General features: G+C 42.0%; 1 protein-coding gene across 1 annotated transcript in view; it reads right to left on the bottom strand.

Annotated features, from left to right (window-relative positions):
- Positions 1-2,682: 2,682 nt before the first annotated feature.
- LOC121382076 overlaps positions 2,683-19,467 on the bottom strand; it is a 19,621-nt gene continuing 2,836 nt past the window's right edge. The window contains exons 2-3 of the mRNA XM_041511554.1: positions 7,302-7,696; positions 2,683-5,825 (exon numbers count right to left, since the gene is read on the bottom strand). Coding sequence (XP_041367488.1) covers positions 5,359-5,825; positions 7,302-7,665 — 831 coding nt within the window. The 5' untranslated portion in view covers positions 7,666-7,696 and the 3' untranslated portion in view covers positions 2,683-5,358. The remainder of the gene's footprint in view (positions 5,826-7,301; positions 7,697-19,467) is intronic.

The following is a 19,467-nucleotide window of genomic DNA, read 5'->3' as shown; positions in this document are numbered from 1 at the left end:
TAATAGATATACAGTTAGGAGAGATATTTGGATTATCGTGTTTTATTCAGTTACGGGTATTATAGGATCCCCGTGACACATTTGTCCATCCATGTCCTTCGGTTGGGTCTGGTATGGTTAGTTGTGGGATATAAGCACGTTTCCATACCCCAACCTGGAAATTTACCCGTTTCAGGTGCTCCATCAGGGTGCTTTGGCATGGGGGCATGGAAGCAAAATCAATCTTCCTTGATTGACTTAGTGTCCCATCGCATTTTGACAGCAGGCGAACATGGCGAAGGTTATTTACTTTCTTTAGTCTTTTCTCCCCGTACATTTCGCAGGTGAAATGTTGTATCACCGTTGCCACTTCTGCAGGTATTGTCCATGCTTCCCCTAGTTCTGTGAATGCTTTGTGGAAGTTATTATGTTTCATTAACATTTTGAGGGGTTTGAGCTTTCCTTTTGATTTAAAAGCACTGGTGCTGTCACACACCGTGAAGCAATGCAAATCGAGCAGTGCTGAGCACAGTATTGGAATATGTGACTGCTAAGTCACCAATGGCAATGCAACGCTTTGTGCGTCCCTTTCCTGTTTCGAATAAAATTTGCAGGCCGTTCAGCCGATGTGCATGGTGCAGCAAGATAAAAACGATTTCTGTATCAGGGCTTTTCACTCGCACAGATCGAAAACCACGCGAGAAAATTGAATTTAGTGAAATTTTGGTGATGGATATGGAGGGGTTAAACTGCCTTATTAGTGTCCCAAAACTAATATAGTACGACCAAAATTATACCAGGTTCCTTTTTTATATATTCTAAGCTAAGATTACCCGATTCATTCACCTTTCATGCACATTGTGGCGATTTTATTGCAAAAAGTCTAACATTTTCACTTTCCTTCAAAAAGCGCGTGAGTACATTTAGGACAGGGTTTCTATGCCCAGAGATAAGTAAGTTCAAAATTCGCCTTTTGAGGGTAAAGCGCTCGTTTGATACGCCGTCGGTTTGGGATCGATTGCCGTCTGTGGGCCCATTGAGCTATTTCTCGTTCCAGCCAGTGCACCAAGAATAGTATATCAAAGGCCGTGGTATGTGTTATCTTGTCTGTGGGATGATGCATATAAAAGATCCCTTGCTACTAATGGAAAAATGAAGCGAGTTTCCTCTCCAAGACCATATGTCAGCTGTATTTGTCAACATAATTACAAACTGTTTGACATCCAATAGCTCATGATTAATAAATCAATGTGCTCTAGTAGTGTTGTAAAACAAAACAAACTTTAACTCAGAGGTGTAATTATACATGCGTACACTTAGGACACGGTTTCTAGGCAACGTCATCGCATCAAATCACCACAAAATTATTCCAGGCTTTCGTGTATTTGTGATACATTTAACATTTAACATTTTACGAACAAAGGAAAGCTATCTTTTTCAAAGGTTTTCAAAAGATTCAAACGATATGACGAAACAAGAATTCAACAACATATATAAAGTACCAGCTCTGGATAAACTTAATGCGTTGACATCATATACATGCACACTATTAAAATTTTAAGCCACAATAACCAGTATTTCAGAATTAATTTGAAGACGTTAACACGATCTGCACTTAAAGGGACAGTCCTGAGTTTACAACCATTGTAAAATGTTTCCGACCAATAGAGCCTTTTCGATGACGTAATATACAAATTTAATACATTTTCTGATTTAGAATATCAGTGTCTGTATTTACAAGGTGTTTGTTGTTGTAGATTTTACTTACCAATAATAAAAAATAATAAAAGTAAAAACTGAGTGCTACAAACATTAGTATACAACCGCAAAGACATTCGATATACAGACATTGGAATTCTAAACAAGAAAATGTATTTAGTATGAAATAGTAGTCGCCAACAAGGCTCTGTTATTGCAAACATCTTACAATGGCTGCAAACCCAGGACAGCCCCTTTAAGCATATTCAGAGAATTTGTTAAAGGTATTTATTTTTAGTGTTCCAGGTACATATTTATCGTTCATGTTTCGCGTAAAATACACCTGAAGCTATTACAAACATCACGGCGAAGAAACATATTGCAACTGTTTTGACATTTATAACACAAGCAAGAACTTTTAAGTAATGTGCAATTTAATGGTAGAAAGCTCCAACAACCAAAACATTTTACAGTTCCCAATAACCAGGGTTAGTGCCTTCCGTTTGCTATAGTAAAGAAAGTATATAATGTTGCATATGTTGCATGTTTACTACCTTTGAATTATATCATACCAAAATAACCGGAAACTCCACAAAAGACTGAAATGGCCATAGTTTTATTATTAAGTATACATGACTATATTTAAGCTCTTAATTCTCATACTTGTTTATTTTGTTTGTGTTTTTATTATTGATTTTAGATGAATGTGAATATGGGCTGGATCTCCTAGAATCTACCAGCCTCGGTGGCGTCGTGGTAGGCCATCGGTCTACAGGCTGGTAGGTACTGGGTTCGGATCCCAGTCGAGGAATGGGATTTTTAATCCAGATACCGACTCCAAACCCTGAGTGAGTGGTCCGCAAGGCTCAATGGGTAGGTGTAAACCACTTGCACCGACCAGTGATCCATAACTGGTTCAACAAAGGCCATGGTTTGTGCTATCCTGCCTGTGGGGAGCGCAAATAAAAGATCCCTTGCTGCTAATCGGAAGAGTAGCCCATGTAGTGGCAACAACGGGTTTCCTCTCAAAATCTGTGTGGTCCTTAACCATATGTCTGACGCCATATAACCGTAAATAAAATGTGTTGAGTGCGTCGTTAAATAAAACATTTCTTTCTTTTCCTATAATCTCGCGCGCTTCGCTTGCTTGGGAAAAGCACTCCGTGCCTTCATACGTCTCCTCAAATCATTTAGCTACACCCCTTTTAAAATGTATATATCCGCCACTGCCAGCTACTAAGATGGCGAGTTGGGTTACAAACACAACAACAAATCCAGTTTGGTTTTGAAAGGATGGCTTTGAGATTTATAAATAACACATGTACAATGAGACTACCGGATGTGTTGTCATTTCAGAATACGCGGATTACTACAAGAAATTGTATGACCACAAACCCCCGACAGTCTCGTCATACACGAGTACATTTAGTTCACGGGTTCTCTGTCGAGACACAAGATTCCTATTGATATTAATCTAGGGCAGTTCCAAAAAATTATCACCTGGGAGTTAGGTTTTTTGTATACTCGTCATACACTGAATGAAACCACATACTGTGAAATCACGTTTATTCGTGGTGGTCCAATTTTCGTCAGTAACGAATTTAAGAGCACAACGAAAATATAACACATGAATACATATAATTATGAATTCATGATAACACCTTTCTGATACACGAATTTAAGTACCCAGCGAAATGTATATTTCAGCAAAACCACGAACATTTAAGCCCAAGAATATAAAGGACTTTACAGTATTTTGGCTTTCTTTGAATTGAGTTAGCTCGGACAACCCACCAGCATACGAAAACAAACAAAAACAATTACTAGTATATTTGACGCTACTCGCCTCTCAACCCTACCCATGGTGGTTATTCCTGGGACTGCCCTTACAGCAAATATATATATATACAGAAGTGGTCAGTCAGAAATCTCCACACAAATACAACATGTACATGAATAGCTAAAACATATGTTCACATAATAAACTAAATGATGAAACACACATCTGTCCGTCTATCCGTTCATGCGTGTAACTTAAGGCAAAGGCACACGATACGAGTGTCTAGATCGATAATTAATAGCCACGAGAATTATAGCCGACTGACAAGACAACATTAAGATTTCATCGATTGCTATGCAATGGGTTTTTATCGTTGCTATTATCGTACGAGTCACTCGTATCGTGTTGCTTCGCCTTTAGGCATTATCCGTCCATCTTTGTATTCTCCTGTTTATTTCTTCATTCTATCAATCCATCCATCCATCCATCCATCTTACGAACCAAGCAATCATTCATCAATCCATCTATCCATTGGTCCGTCCATCCATCCATCCATCAACCCATTCAAACGTTCCTTTCATTTATTCATTTATTCCCTTTTGTTTTTCATCCATCTCGCTTTATGATACAACCCACAAGATGACAATGGCAATACCTGTAACCACCAATACACATAATATACAATTACAAACGAATATCATTCTAAGTGTTACTATTTGTACTGTCAACACATGTACAACAACATTAGCGACGTTTATCTAACGCGACAACACGTGTTGCGGAGTTTGCAGTTTCCTGTTGATCCCTTTTTGTGGTTTTTCCAACCGGACATGATGGTCTCTTGTTTTGTGAGAGATGAGAGGTCCCAGAATTATAGTCCTCAACACGAGAAACGGTACATACATACGTTTATAGCAAGCACAGTATAGTGACGGACGACAGCTGTGGTGGTAGTACTCATGACGGGTGCCACCGGTGGGACAGGATATGCTCAACTTTCGCAAACACCTGATGTCATCACGGTTATGACTGCGATTCATGGGTGTATGTCATCACAGCTGTACTTATTCTAATGAGCTCTGTCCGGTGTTAGTTTTGGGTTCAGTAAACTAGTCTGGGATTGGCAGTCTTCTTTGTGGCAGTTCAAGAGGGATGATATCTCCAGTAAAGGATCTCCTTGGAAGTGGCTATCCTCCTACAGACGAGGCACTAGATTGAGGATCATAGAATCAACCACTATTTTGCCAAATGCCTATTCGACTCTGCCTTGTACAGAGATACGGCCCTGACCATGTATTACGGCGTTGTTCAGATTTCTAACGGTATAAAGATTCCCTTAGATTAAATCAAGTCTCTTCTATAATGGTAATGTTGACGTATTTGTTATAAAATCGACATGTATATTAATGTATCGGTATACCCCTGCAGTATATTTGTAAAACGAATGACAATTAATATTTAATCTGTCTGCGAGAAAAATGGGTGCCACGTGATATTTAAGATAATTTTTGTATCAACAGCTTCTTTTTATTAGAAAATTGCATTTTCATTTTTGGTCCCCTTTACTGGTTTCAACCTCTAGTGTACACAACAAAACAGCTGTGCACTAAAAAGCTATTTTAATTTATTAGTACCAAATAATAATATTTTCAAATGACTATCAGAGACGCAGTTGCCTTTACTCCGTACATATATGACTGTGACACGAACTTTTCAACCCTCAAAGCCCAGACCCAACCCACCCAAATCACGTAATCTGTCATCTACCGACACCTAATGCAGGGTTTAAGCGACGTTCTATTATGCTAGTGAAAAACTGGGGAAAACTCCCATTGAATTTAGTTTACTATAGACGGAAGTACCGTTCCTAGCATTGCATACCACCATAAATGAAACTGAGATCAGCCATGCCTTATTTTCTTCACTCTAGTGTTTATCACAAGGAATGGCAACCTCTTCTTTCCCTTTGACTTATGTCTAGACGACTTCAGCTGTCTTAACGGGGATCTAATCGCGTTCACATGTTTCTTATGCTTCGGCAGGACGACTTTGATCCGCCTTCCGCATCTTTTGCACGCGATCCGCAATTTAAGTTTACCCTGTGGCGGTGCGAGCAACTGCTGTATGAGACTGATGGGCAGGCTGAGTTTCTGCCATCTCGTCTTCTTGACTCTAGTCCTGAGGTAGGTGAGGAGGGTCTGCCCGTCCCCGGTGACCTGGAACACCTTGAGGACGATCTTGCGTCCGCGCTTCCTGGTGCCGCGCTTCTTGATGAGCAGCCAGAGGTGGGCGCTCAGCACCTCCAGGTCGTCGTGGTGGTTCCCCGTGTTGATCACAAACTGGACCAGGCCGGCGTTCTCCTTCTCGCCTGCAATACAAACACATATATCACGTAATATATGGCAGTAAGAATATTGACTGTTTGAAGGGTGGGTGCATAGATGGATAGATGGATGGATGGATGGGCAATGGTGGATTGGATTTTTAATCACAAACTGGACCAGACTGGCATCCTCCTTCTCGCCTGCAAGACAGACAGGTATCACGTAAAATATATGAGGGTAAGAATCTTGACAGTTTGGGTTGTGTTTTGATAGATGCATGGATGACTGACTGGGGGGAGGGGGGGGGGGGGGGGGGGGGTCAATGAATTGGGTGGATGGTGGATTGGAATACTATTCACAAACTGGACCAGGCCGGCATCTTCCTTCTCGCCTGCCTGCAAGACAGATGCGTGTCATGTAATATATGGGAGTAAGAATGTTGACAGTTTGCAGGGTAGGTGGATAGATGGATGGGTGAATGAATTGAGTGAATGGTAGATGGATGGATGGTGGATGGTGGATGGTGGATTGGATTGTCAATCACAAACTGGACCAGACTAGCGTCCTCCTTCTCGCCTGCAAGACAGAGAGGTATCACGTAAAATATATGAGGGTAAGAATGTTGACAGTTTGGGTTGTGTTTTGATAGATGAGTGGATGACTGACTGGGGGGGGGGGGGGGGGGGGGGAGGGGGCAATGAATTGGGTGGATGGTGGATTGGATTGGAATACTAATCACAAACTGGACCAGGCCGGCATCTTCCTTCTCGCCTGCCTGCAAGACAGACACGTGTCACATAATATATGGGAGTAAGAATGTTGACAGTTTGCAGGGTGGGTGAATAGATGGATGGGTAAATGGGTGAATGAATTGGTTGAATGGTGAATGGTGGATAGTGGATTGGATTGTTAATCACAAACTGGACCAGGCCGGCGTCCTTCTCGCCTGCAACACAAACACGATTCACGTAATATATTGGAATAAACGTACTTTCTGTTGGACGGATGGGTCAATGAATTGGGTGTGAAATGACTGGATTGCATTGCATTGCGTTACATTAGTGGGTGGGTTGATGCATAGCTGGATGGATGGCTGTGTGGGTGTGGGTGTGAATGGATGGGTAGATGGGTGGGTTGGTGGATGGATGGTTGCATCCAGCACTAACACAGTGCCAGCATCAGTAGCAATAGCAACAGACACAATACTTGTATAAGTAATAAACAGTATTAATAACTAATAGCAGCAGTAGCAATACACAGTAACAGCAGTAGCAATAGTAGTAGTGGCATTAGTAGTACTTAGCAGTAGTAGTATTTCCAATAGTAGAAGGATGAGGAGAAGGGGATGAGGAGAACGGGAATAGGAGGCGATGTGGACGAGTGAAGGAGGAGGGTGGAGAGTAGGAGATTGGGAGCAGGAGGGGAGGGGGAAGATTAGGCGGAGAAGGGGAGGAGTAGACAGAGGAGAAGGAGGAGTAGGAGAAGGAGAATCATGACTAAAACCGAAATCATTATCTTACCCAGTTTCTCAGATACACTGAAAAACAGAGGTCCTCCTGAATTTGTGGTCTTTGATTTGGTAACATTCTCGTCAATCAATCCGCCATCGTGTTTACCGTCGATGGACCTAAGATTCGACGACAAGGACGGGATGGTGTTCACGTTTCGGTCCTGTTTGAGTCCCAGTGCGAGCAGTATCTGCTGTTTGATTCGCTGTAGACGCTGAATGTGCAGGATCTTCGCACCCAGAGGTTTACGGCAGTCGGCACAGTCCTTGGTATTGGCGGGAAGATTGAAAGTTCCCGCCACTGGGAGCCCAGTGCAGTAGGCAGCCAATAGCAGAAGCAGACAGCAGTAGGCCAGGACGACACGTGACCACCTCATCGCGTGCCTGCAGACGGCCAGCACTAGTTACCTGAAAAAGATGTTTAAAAAAAATATATATTATGTAACGAACTGTTTTAAATATATATACCAAGCATTCTAAGATTACTGCTAAAGCAATACATGTCTATCACCCCAACACTGCTGCCATATTACCCTGGTACCGCCTTCCATCACACTAACACCGCTGCCATATTACCCTGGTACCGCCTTCCATCACTCTAACACCGCTGCCATATTACCCTGGTACCGGCTTCCATCACCCTTACACCGCTGCCATATTACCCTGGTACAGCCTTCCATCACTCTAACACCGCTGCCATATTACCCTGATACCGCCGTCCATCACACTAACACCTCTGCCATATTACTCTGGTACCGCCTTCCATCACACTAACACCGCTGCCATATTACCCTGGTACCGCCTTCCATCACCCTAACACCGCTGCCATATTGCCTGGTACCGCCGTCCGTCATCCTAACACCGCTGCCATATTACCCTGGTACCACCGTCCATCACACTAACACCTCTGCCATATTACCCTGGTACCACCGTCCATCACCCTAACACCTCTGCCATATTGCCCTGGTACCGCCGTCCGTCATCCTAACACCTCTGTCATATTACCCTGGTACCGCCGTCCGTCGTCCTAACACCTCTGCCATATTACTCTGGTACCGCCTTCCATCACACTAACACCGCTGCCATATTACCCTGGTACCGCCTTCCATCACCCTAACACCGCTGCCATATTGCCCTGGTACCGCCGTCCGTCATCCTAACACCGCTGCCATATTGCCTGGTACCGCCGTCCGTCATCCTAACACCGCTGCCATATTACCCTGGTACCACCGTCCATCACACTAACACCTCTGCCATATTACCCTGGTACCACCGTCCATCACCCTAACACCTCTGCCATATTGCCCTGGTACCGCCGTCCGTCATCCTAACACCTCTGTCATATTACCCTGGTACCGCCGTCCGTCGTCCTAACACCTCTGCCATATTACCCTGGTACCGCCGTCCGTCATCCTAACACCTCTGTCATATTACCCTGGTACCGCCGTCCGTCATCCTAACACCTATGCCATATTGCCCTGGTACCGCCGTCCGTCATCCTAACAACTCTGTCATATTACCCTGGTACCGCCGTCCATCACCCTAACACCTCTGTCATATTGCCCTGGTACCACCGTCCGTCATCCTAACACCTCTGTCATATTACCCTGGTACCGCCGTCCGTCATCCTAACACCTCTGCCATATTGCCCTGGTACCGCCGTCCGTCATCCTAACACCTCTGTCATATTACCCTGGTACCGCCGTCCATCACCCTAACACCTCTGTCATATTGCCCTGGTACCACCGTCCGTCATCCTAACACCTCTGTCATATTACCCTGGTACCGCCGTCCATCACCCTAACACCTCTGTCATATTGCCCTGGTACCGCCGTCCGTCATCCTAACACCTCTGTCATATTACCCTGGTACCGCCGTCCATCACCCTAACACCTCTGTCATATTGCCCTGGTACCGCCGTCCGTCATCCTAACACCTCTGTCATATTACCCTGGTACCGCCGTCCATCACCCTAACACCTCTGTCATATTACCCTGGTACCACCGTCCGTCATCCTAACACCTCTGTCATATTACCCTGGTACCACCGTCCATCACCCTAACACCTCTGTCATATTACCCTGGTACCGCCGTCCGTCATCCTAACACCTCTGTCATATTACCCTGGTACCACCGTCCATAACCCTAACACCTCTGCCATATTGCCCTGGTACCGCCGTCCGTCATCCTAACACCTATGTCATATTACCCTGGTACCGCCGTCCGTCATCCTAACACCTCTGCCATATTACCCTGGTACCGCCGTCCATAACCCTAACACCGCTGCCACATTACCCTGACAACGCCGCCCTATTTATTACCATGACATCGCTTCCCCCACCCCACGCCCCTTTTACCCTGACCCATGCCGTCATTGCCTCTGCATAATCTATATTTCGTGGAGTGGTAATGGTAGTCCAGTGGTAAGGCGCTCGGATATTGCACGGTTGATCAAGAATCGATTCCTGTTGGTAGACACATTGGGCTATTTCTCTTTCCACAACTTCTGTAACATAGGCCGGAGTATGTACTGTCCAATCTGAGGGATGGTATATATATATATATATATATATATATATATATATATATTAAATATGTATATAGGATAATTATATCTATAAATATATTTATAAAATACATATACATGTAAACTTGTTTTCTTTTATTTAATTTTTTTTTATAATACATATATATATATATATGTATTATTTTATATATTTTATATATATATATATATATATATATATATATATATATATATATATACATATATATATACATACATAAAAGATCCCTTGCTGAGAATCGAAAAGAGGCCAATTGAGTGGGTTTTTTCTCTCTTATTCGTTATCCGAGTCCTTAACCATATATCTGACGACATATAACCGAAATTAAAATGTGTTGATTCTGTTTGTTTTGTTTAACGACACCACTGGAGTACATTGATTTATTAATCATCGGCTATTGGATGTCAAATATTTTGGCAATTTTGACATATATATTATAATCTTAGAGATGAAACCCGCTAAATTTGTTCATTAGTAGCAAGGGATCTTTTATATGAACCATCCCACAGAAAGGATAGCACGTGTCACGGCCTTTGATATACCAGTCGTGGTGCATTGGCTGGAACGACAAATAGCCCAATAAAATGTGTTGAGCGCGTTGCTAAATAAAACATCTCTTTCTTTCTTCCTTTTTCCTTTCTTTCGATTTTTTCTTTGTTTTTGTTTTGTCTGAATCTATCCTTCGTATCGAGCCAAAGGGATCACTTCCCATGCTACCTATAACAACTTTTGACTCCACCCATTTATCCTACAAATACAAACGTTACCTTCCTAATTAATTTCAAGATGGTCCATTTGTTTAATTTGAAGAAAAAAACAAAAAAAGAAGAAGAAAAAAACCAACAACATAATAACCAACAACCCCTCCTCACACACAAAAAGCAACCACCACCACAAACAAAAACAAACAACAACAACAACAACAAAACCCACACCACCAACAACAACAAACAAACAAAAAACTAAAACTAACAAATTAACAAAATATAAACAAACAATAACATGACACAAATGATGACAGCCTGTAGGCCGTTGGTGAACCGTCCCAGGTAGTACTATTTTAGTAGTACCCGCTTCGGTGTCTACCATAGATCCTGTTACGTGTGTACAATGTCATCACTCAGTGTGTAACAAATCCAGGAGATTTAACCGATATTCAGACGCTAATCGTCACTTAGTCTCCGATCAACATCGCCATTATCGGTAGAGGTCATTGGCTTCACGGGCTCCATAATTATGGAGGAGCAGGACGTAGTCCAGTGGTAAAGCGTTCGCTTGATGCGCGGTCGGTCTGGGATCGATCCCCGTCGGTGGGCCCATTTGGGCTATTTTTTGCTCCAGCCAGTGCACCACGACTGGTATATCAAAGGCCGTGGTATGTGCTATCCTGTCTGTGGGGTGGTGCATATAAAAGATCCCTTTCTACTAATGGAAAAAAAATGTAGCGGGTTTCCTCTCTAAGACTATATGTCAAAATTACTAAAATGTGTGAAATATTGTATGGGATGGTACATATAAAAGATCACTAGCTGCTAATCGAAAGGAGTAGGCCACGAAGTGGCGACAGCGGATTTCCTCTCTCGATATATACTGAAAGGAAAAAGAAACGTCGGGTCATAAATTGTAGAAAAAATCCTAAATAAGTGGGCGGATTTGTATGGAAGTTGTACACATAACTCATTGGGTTATTATGCCTTATACCCTGAATGCACATGCACCGGGAAGGTTCCGCATGATGTAATGGAGGCGTGTACTGTTCACGGATGAATCGAGGTTCACACTTTTCCGGTCGGACGGGCGACGTCGCGTGTATCGACGTCGTGGGGAGAGATTTGCCGACGATTGCGTTGATGAGAGGGACAGATCTGGGGGTGGCTCAGTCATGGTCTGGGGTGGAATTTCCCATGGGTTAAAAACGCCTTTGGTTGTCATCGCTGGGAAACTGACAGCCGTCCGATACAGGGATGAGATCCTGCAGCCTCACGCCGTGCCCTTTGTCCAGCAAAACAACCTGACATTGCAACAAGACAACGCGAGGCCGCATGTTGCAAAAGTGTGTAGGGACTTCCTTGCAGCGAACAACATCGTTCCCCTCGACTGGCCCGCTTACAGCTCCGATCTGTCCCACATAGAGCACTTGTGGGATCAGTTGGACAGGAGAGTGAGGAATCGTCCAAACCCACCCATCACCCTTGCCCAGCTCAAAGATGCCTTGGTATAATGGAGTAACATTACAATGAGGAGTGTGAATGCCTTGATGAATTCTATGACCAGGAGGGTCAGGGCAGCTACACAGGCACGGGCTGGTCACACACGGTACTAGTGAGACCAGTGAGACTAGTGGACTTATACACAGACTAACGAGAATTAAATGACATGTGACGGATACTAATGAATTGTTTCCATGAGTGTTTGATTTCAATTATATGGGGTACCCTCATTTGCAATCGGATTATGTTGCCATTTTCTTTCACATTTCAATAAAACATTGACAGTATTATCATTAGTGTTCGTCCTTCATTGATATGTAGTACAATTGTACATATCGTGTCATACAATTTGATTTGCTGGCTTTAAAGTTGACCCGACGTTTCTTTTTCCTTTCAGTATATGTATGGTCTTTAATCATATTATGTCCGACGCCATATAACCGTCAATAAAATGTATTGAGTGCGTAGTTAAATAAAACATTTCTTTCCTTCCTTCCGTAATTATGGCGTGTGTGTATATATATCAGAGGCGGATCTTGGGAGGGGAGCCACCAGCCCCCCCCCCCCCCCCACTAAATTTTGCGACATTATCATTTTATTATATATTAATTTTCACCCCCTCCCCTCCAAACCTCCCCTAAAGTTCCCTTGGCATTCCGTCTCATGTCATTGGATTTTCTTGATCCGCCACAGCATATATAATCTGTGTACCTATACACAGACCTACACAGTCTATATAACGCCATATCTCCCGCCGAATCTTGGTTTTTTACTAAAAGAGAAAGAGCGACATGCGCGCAGACACTTCATATTTAGAAGGCATGCTATTTTACGATCTTTCTGAAGGACGGACAGCCATTCAGCTCCCTTTTTAATGGTGATGTGCACTAATGATATGTGTTCACATCAAAGCGTTGCGTAGAGAAGTTAACAAACGAGCGCTTTGCGCCATGTCGGCCATATATCTTTCCGCCTAGCGCGGTCTTTCCTCTCGCCGTGACGTATTTGGAGTAGGATGTTGAAGAAATGTCGTAAATATAAATAAAACGCCTTAGAAAAAAAAAAGTCCGATAAGATCATCACTGTAGGTGGCGCTGAAGTAAAATTACATCTACGTGTCCAGTATTTGTAACAGCCAATGACAGGGTTTTCAAACAAGACTTTTACTGTCTACGTTTAAGACGAATATCGTAACATCCAATGACCTGACGTCAAAACAAGTCTTATACCGGCATAAAGCGGGCATTGTGTTATTTCACCCGCACAGCGCTGTACCAACGCCTTTACTTTAAAATAAGACCTGCTCGTAGCATATATTTAACATCTAATCAAAACTATACTAAACTACAAAAGAAATGGGAATATTTAAATGTATTAGTCCTTCTCAGCATTCTATAAAAATGTTTTGGGTTGGGTTTGTTTTTGTTTTTTTGTAAATAATTTCAGTTTGTTTTGACGTAAGAAGAAATGTAAGAGGGTTTTGGAAATAATATAAAAGTACTATTGTTGTGTGCAATTGACAAATCAATCGGCTCAGAAATAAATAACAGCATGAAAAAAATACGTTCTCTGTGGAACGGACTAGAATCGAGTTGTAATAGTGCTCAATGTAGCAAGTTAGCAACTGGAAAGTCGTGGAAGTCGTGAAATCGGCGAGTTGGCTAACTCTGTCGTGACAGTTGGCAGTCTAAGATTAGAATAACATAAATGGGTAATGCAAAATATTAATTCATAATAGGCCTGAGATATAATTTGTTTGATAACTGGAAAGTTCTTCAACGTGAAAATAATGCTACTAGTGTAACATTTTCGCACTTTTCTCAATCAGTGACACACAACTGATATATCAAAGACTGTGGAATGTGCTGCCCTGTCTTTAGGAAAGTGCATACAAAAGATCCCTTGCTGCTAATGGGAAAATGTAGCCGGTTTCCTCTGAAAAACTACGTATCAGGTTTACCAAATGCTTGAGTCCAGTAGCCGATGATTAATTAATTAATTAATTAATTAATTAATGTGCTTTAGTGGTGTCATTAAACAAAACAAACTTGAGCTGTTTCATTTCCTCAAGGACTGGGCCACAACTGTCGGACGAGAGACGTGGGAGAGACATAGAGATAAATGTTTATGCCTCATTATGGAGCCTGTTGGTTTCCATTTTCATCATGACAATGCAAAACACATTAAAGGTACATTACCATAGAAAGAAAGAAGTGTTTTATTTAACGACGCACTCAACACATTTTATTTACGGTTATATGGCGTCAGACATATGGTTAAGGACCACACAGATTTTGAGAGGAAACCCGCTGTCGCCACTACATGGGCTACTCTTCCGATTGGCAGCAAGGGATCTTTTATTTGCGCTTCCCACAGGCAGGATAGCACAAACCATGGCCTTTGTTGAACCAGTTATAGATCACTGGTCGGTGCAAGTGGTTTACCCCTACCCACTGAGCCTTGCGGAGCACTCACTCAGGGTTTGGAGTCGGTATCTGGATTAAAAATCCCATGCCTCGACTGGGATCCGAACCCAGTACCTACCAGCCTGTAGACCGATGACCTGCCACGACGCCACCGAGGCCGGTTACATTACCATAGCTGCAAGTGTCATGGTCTCAATTATTTTACATCTATTTGTGATAAATAACTACAAATTAATATATCATACACACTATCTTAACACCATTAACTCAAGAATATTGAAATTGCAATGTGCTGTTACTGGGCGTAAACAGTGGCTTCTTCAAGAAATCTATAAAATAAAAAAATAATAATAAAAAAAAAATAAAAAAAAAATAAAAAAACCCACACACGTCGCATTTTATCTATTAAAACATTTAGCTAGTTTTTAGTCCTCAAATAAATATATGTAGAACACATGTATACGAACACAGAGATGTAACACGATTAACCTGTCTAAAGATTTCCCAATATGTTTCATTTTTTTGTCAGTAAATTATAGTATTTGGCTGTAATACATTTTGCACCGACCAGTGATCTATAACTGGTTCAACAAAGGCCATGGTTTGTGCTATCCTGCTTGTGGGAAACGCAAATAAAAGATCCCTTGCTGCTAATCGGAAAGAGTAGCCCATGTAATGGCGACAGCGGGTTTCCTCTCAAAATCTGTGTGGTCCTTAACCATAATGTCTGACGCCATATAACCGTAAAATGTGTTGAGTGCGTCGTTAAATAAAACATTCTTTCTTTCTTTCATATAACTGTGATATAGCACCTTTAAGAGATTTTTTTAATGGATTGTAGGCAGTGAACTAAATTATCTCCCACTCTTCAAATGAGATCCTGTCAGGAATAGTTCTGACAAATCCCACACATCTGATGAAGACTTTAAATGAATCTTCAATTTATCTGTCTCGTTAAGGAAACTGTTTATCGATCTGCTTTGTAATTCGTGCTTAAAATTGTTTTACATTGAGTTGACACAGCATTTGTCTTTACGCTCGGATATTGATCGGCTTTTTTGTGTTAGTAAAAAGTCAGGACTATTCCGGAAGTGATCTCATGAATGGCGTGCTAGTCGTGGAAGAGCTCATTAGGTTTAAAGTGATAAAAACGTTTTGTGACACAAAACAAAAATTGTCTTCTTTTAAGTCCACGCCAATTTTGAACACGTTTAAACTTTATGTTATTTAGTCCCCTACCAGTTCAACAGGAGGGAACTATAGGAGTCATCTCCGTCCTTCTGTCTGCCTGTACGTTCGTCTGTCTGTACCACATATAGTTTTTTGAATGTTTGCCCCCACAATGCCTTGAGATATTGAACTTTGTGTATAGCTTTATCACGTACTGTTACAAATCAAATTTGATTGTCATGGCAATTTACCCTTTTTTTTTTACAGAGGCATGGTCCACTGTGGTGGTTCGATCCTACGACGTAAACACCTCAAGCGAGCGCTCTAACGTCTGTCCTAAAGCCCGCCCCAAACTTTGGATGACGTAAATATCGAGTGACGCCAGTTCCAGGACCCGCGCTTATAAAGCTTTTAAGAGTCCAGATTCAATCTCAAATGACGTCACACGCATACAATCTGTATGACATAACCATGACGTTCATATATCAGACTCTTATTAGAGTCTCGAGTCTAGACTCTAAACGTTTTATAAGCACCAGTCCTGGATACGAACGCGACGGTTTCACTACACATGACGCCGGCGTAGGGACAGAGTGTGTCCTTAAAGTCGCAGGCATTAGTTTCAACAAATGAAAATGGACTCTTAAGTCTACAAACCTTTAACACATTTAGATACAGTTGTGTAGCATGAAACAAGAGTCTGTGACGTTGAAATGAGGAAATACCCTTAAAAGGAGAGGACCTCTGAAGTTAGATAACGTGTGCCCAATCTTTTTTGTATATATACATTATATGGAATAAAATATGTTTTCAATTAAATTCTTAAAAGTACACTAGAACCCGTCTCCATAAAAATACGAAACATACATTTCTTGGTATGAGAGACACCTGGATGGTCAAAAACACTTCTGATTTTAATTATCAAAATCGGTTTTAATAAAAAATTAAAGTTTGTTTTGTTTAACAACACCACTACAACACATTGAAGGAAATGATTTATTTAACGACGCACTCAACACATTTTATTTACGGTTATATGGCGTGGTTAAGGACCACACATATATTGAGAAAGGAAACCCGCTGTCGCTACTTCAGTAAGGGATCTTTTATATGCATCATCCCACAGACAGTATAGCAATACCACAGCCTTTGTTATACCAGTCGTGGTGCACTGGCTGGGACGAGAAATAGCCTAATGGACCTACCGACGGGGATCGATCCCAGATCGACCGCGCATCAAGCGAGCGCTGTACCACTGAGCTACGTCCCGTTCCTACATCACATTGGTCGGCTATAATTTGATGTCAAACATTTGGTAATCATGATAATATAGTCTTAGAGAGGAAACCCGTTACATTTTTCCATCAGCAGCAAGATATATGTATATGTACTTTCCCACAGACAGAACAGCACATACCACGGCCTTTGATATACCAGTCGTGGGGCAACGGTTGGGACGGGGGGGGGGGGGGTGAACAGTAAGAGATTGTGTCCGCTGACGTGATTTGATCATGCGACACAAGCACCTCAGGCGAGCACTCTGTCAATTAACCACAATAATTAATAATAGGAAAGAAGGAAATGTTTTATTTAACGACGCACTCAACACATTTTATTTACAGTTATATGGCGTCAGACATATGGTTAAGGACCACACAGCTATTGAGAGAGGAAACCCGCTGTCGCCACGTCATGGGCTACTCTTTTCGATTAACAGCAAGGGATCTTTTATATGCACCATCCCATAGACAGGATAGCACATACCACGGCCTTTGATATACCAGTCGTGGTGCACTGGCTGGAGTGAGAAATAGCGCAATGGGCCCACTGACAGGGATCGATCCCAAAACGACCGCGCATCAAGCAAACGCTGTACCACTGGGCTACACCCCGCCCCCTTAATTAATAATAAGATAGTTTCTTGTTTAGAATATCAGTGTCTGTGTTTGTTGTGTCCTAATGTCTGTTGTTAGCCCAAACTAGAGTTTATCTTCCAACAATTTCAGAGGCGGATCTAGGGGTAGGGTGGGGGCAGGGCCCGGCCCCCTAAACTTTACGACAGTTATAATTTTATTACATATTAATTTTTATCCCCCTCCAAACCTCCACGAAAGTTCCCTTGGCATTCCGCCTCTTGTCATTGCCTTCCACCCCTCCAAATGGATTTTCTGGATCCGCCACTGAATTTTGTACATACGAAAAAACATATATATTACGAATAAAAATGAAGACTGACTGCTACAAACATTATCAATATACAGACACTGGTATTCTAAACAAGAAAGTGTATTTAATATATTATTTTAATCGCCAGAAATACTCTAGTTAGTCGGAAACAAGACTGTTCCTTTAAAGGGACATTCCTGAGTTTGCTGCATTGTAACATGTTTCCGACTAATAAAATATTTCTACGATTAAATTGCATATTAAATATATTTTCTTGTTTAGAATATCAGTGTTTGTATAGTCAATGTGTTCCTGGTCATATCAGTATTTGTAAGAAGCTCAAACTGGATTTTGTCTTCAAATAATTTCGTACGTACGAAAAAAATGTTTTCAGGAAATAAAATGAAATTTAACCTAGTACAAATATTAGAACGGTCAGAAACACGTTTAATATGCAGCCACTAATATGATATTGAGAAAAATATATTTGATATGTAATTACAATCGTTAAAAAGTCTCGGTTAGTCGATAACATCTTTAAAATTGCAGCAAACTCAGGAATGTCCCTTTAAGCAATTGACCACCCACCTACTTCCTTTCACCTCCCACCCCCCTCATCCACAAATCTGTTGGTTCATTGACAAGGTCCTGATCAGATACCGTTATCAAACGCCCACGTCCCAAACAACTGTCGTGAAGCAATCGCTTTAATGGCTGCCACAAAGAAAACATATGTTGTAAGAATGCAGATTTCTGATAGCTATCATCTAAACAAATAAGTCGAGCGCTTTTCAAGAACTTGCAAGCGGGATGAGAATTCTGACATTTTCGTGGCTCTGGGTCCGAGTGAACTCGTTTAGAACTGTGCCGTGCTATTAACTATTAGGTCAGGGGTTAGGTTTTTTTGTATGTGTGTGTGTGTGTGTGTGTGTGTGTGTGTGTGTGTGTGTGTGTGTGTGTGTGTGTGTGTGTGTGTGTGTGTGTGTGTGTGTATGTATGAATGAAGATCGATTTCTGGACAAGAGTTGAACGCGGCACATTCTTCGTTATAATGGAAGAAAAGGGAGATAATGCCTGCTTGCTTAACGGAAGGAAAGAAAGAAGAAAGAAGTGTTTTATTTAACGACGCACTCAACACATTTTATTTACGGTTATATGGCGTCAGACATATGGTTAATGACCACACAGATTTTGAGAGGAAACCCGCTGTCGCCACTACATGGGCTACTCTTTTCGATTAGCAGCAAGAGATCTTTTATATGCACCATCTCATAGACAGGGTAGTACATACCACGGCCTTTGATATGCCAGTCGTTGTGGACTGACTGGAACGATGCTTAACGATAGTTCCAGGACACTAGTACTGAAAGATCAAGGCTATTGGCTGTCATACTAGGATTTTTGATATTATTTTACCGGCCTCGGTGGCGTTTTCGTGGTTAAGCCACCGGACATAAGGCTGGTAGGTACCGGCTCCCACCCAGAGCGAGTTTTAACGAATCAATGGGTAGGTGTAAGACCACTACAGACTCTTCTCTCTCACTAACCACTAACAACTAACACCCTGTATTGGACAGATAGCCCAGATAGCTGATGTGTGTGCCCAGGACAGCGTGCTTGAACCTTAATTGGATGTAAGCA

Source organism: Gigantopelta aegis, chromosome 9 (assembly GCF_016097555.1).
Source record: "Gigantopelta aegis isolate Gae_Host chromosome 9, Gae_host_genome, whole genome shotgun sequence".
In the NCBI taxonomy this organism is placed as follows: Eukaryota; Metazoa; Mollusca; class Gastropoda; order Neomphalida; family Peltospiridae; genus Gigantopelta; species Gigantopelta aegis.
The sequence above is the reverse complement of the archived record's forward strand: the minus strand, read 5'-3'. Positions and strand labels throughout refer to the sequence as shown.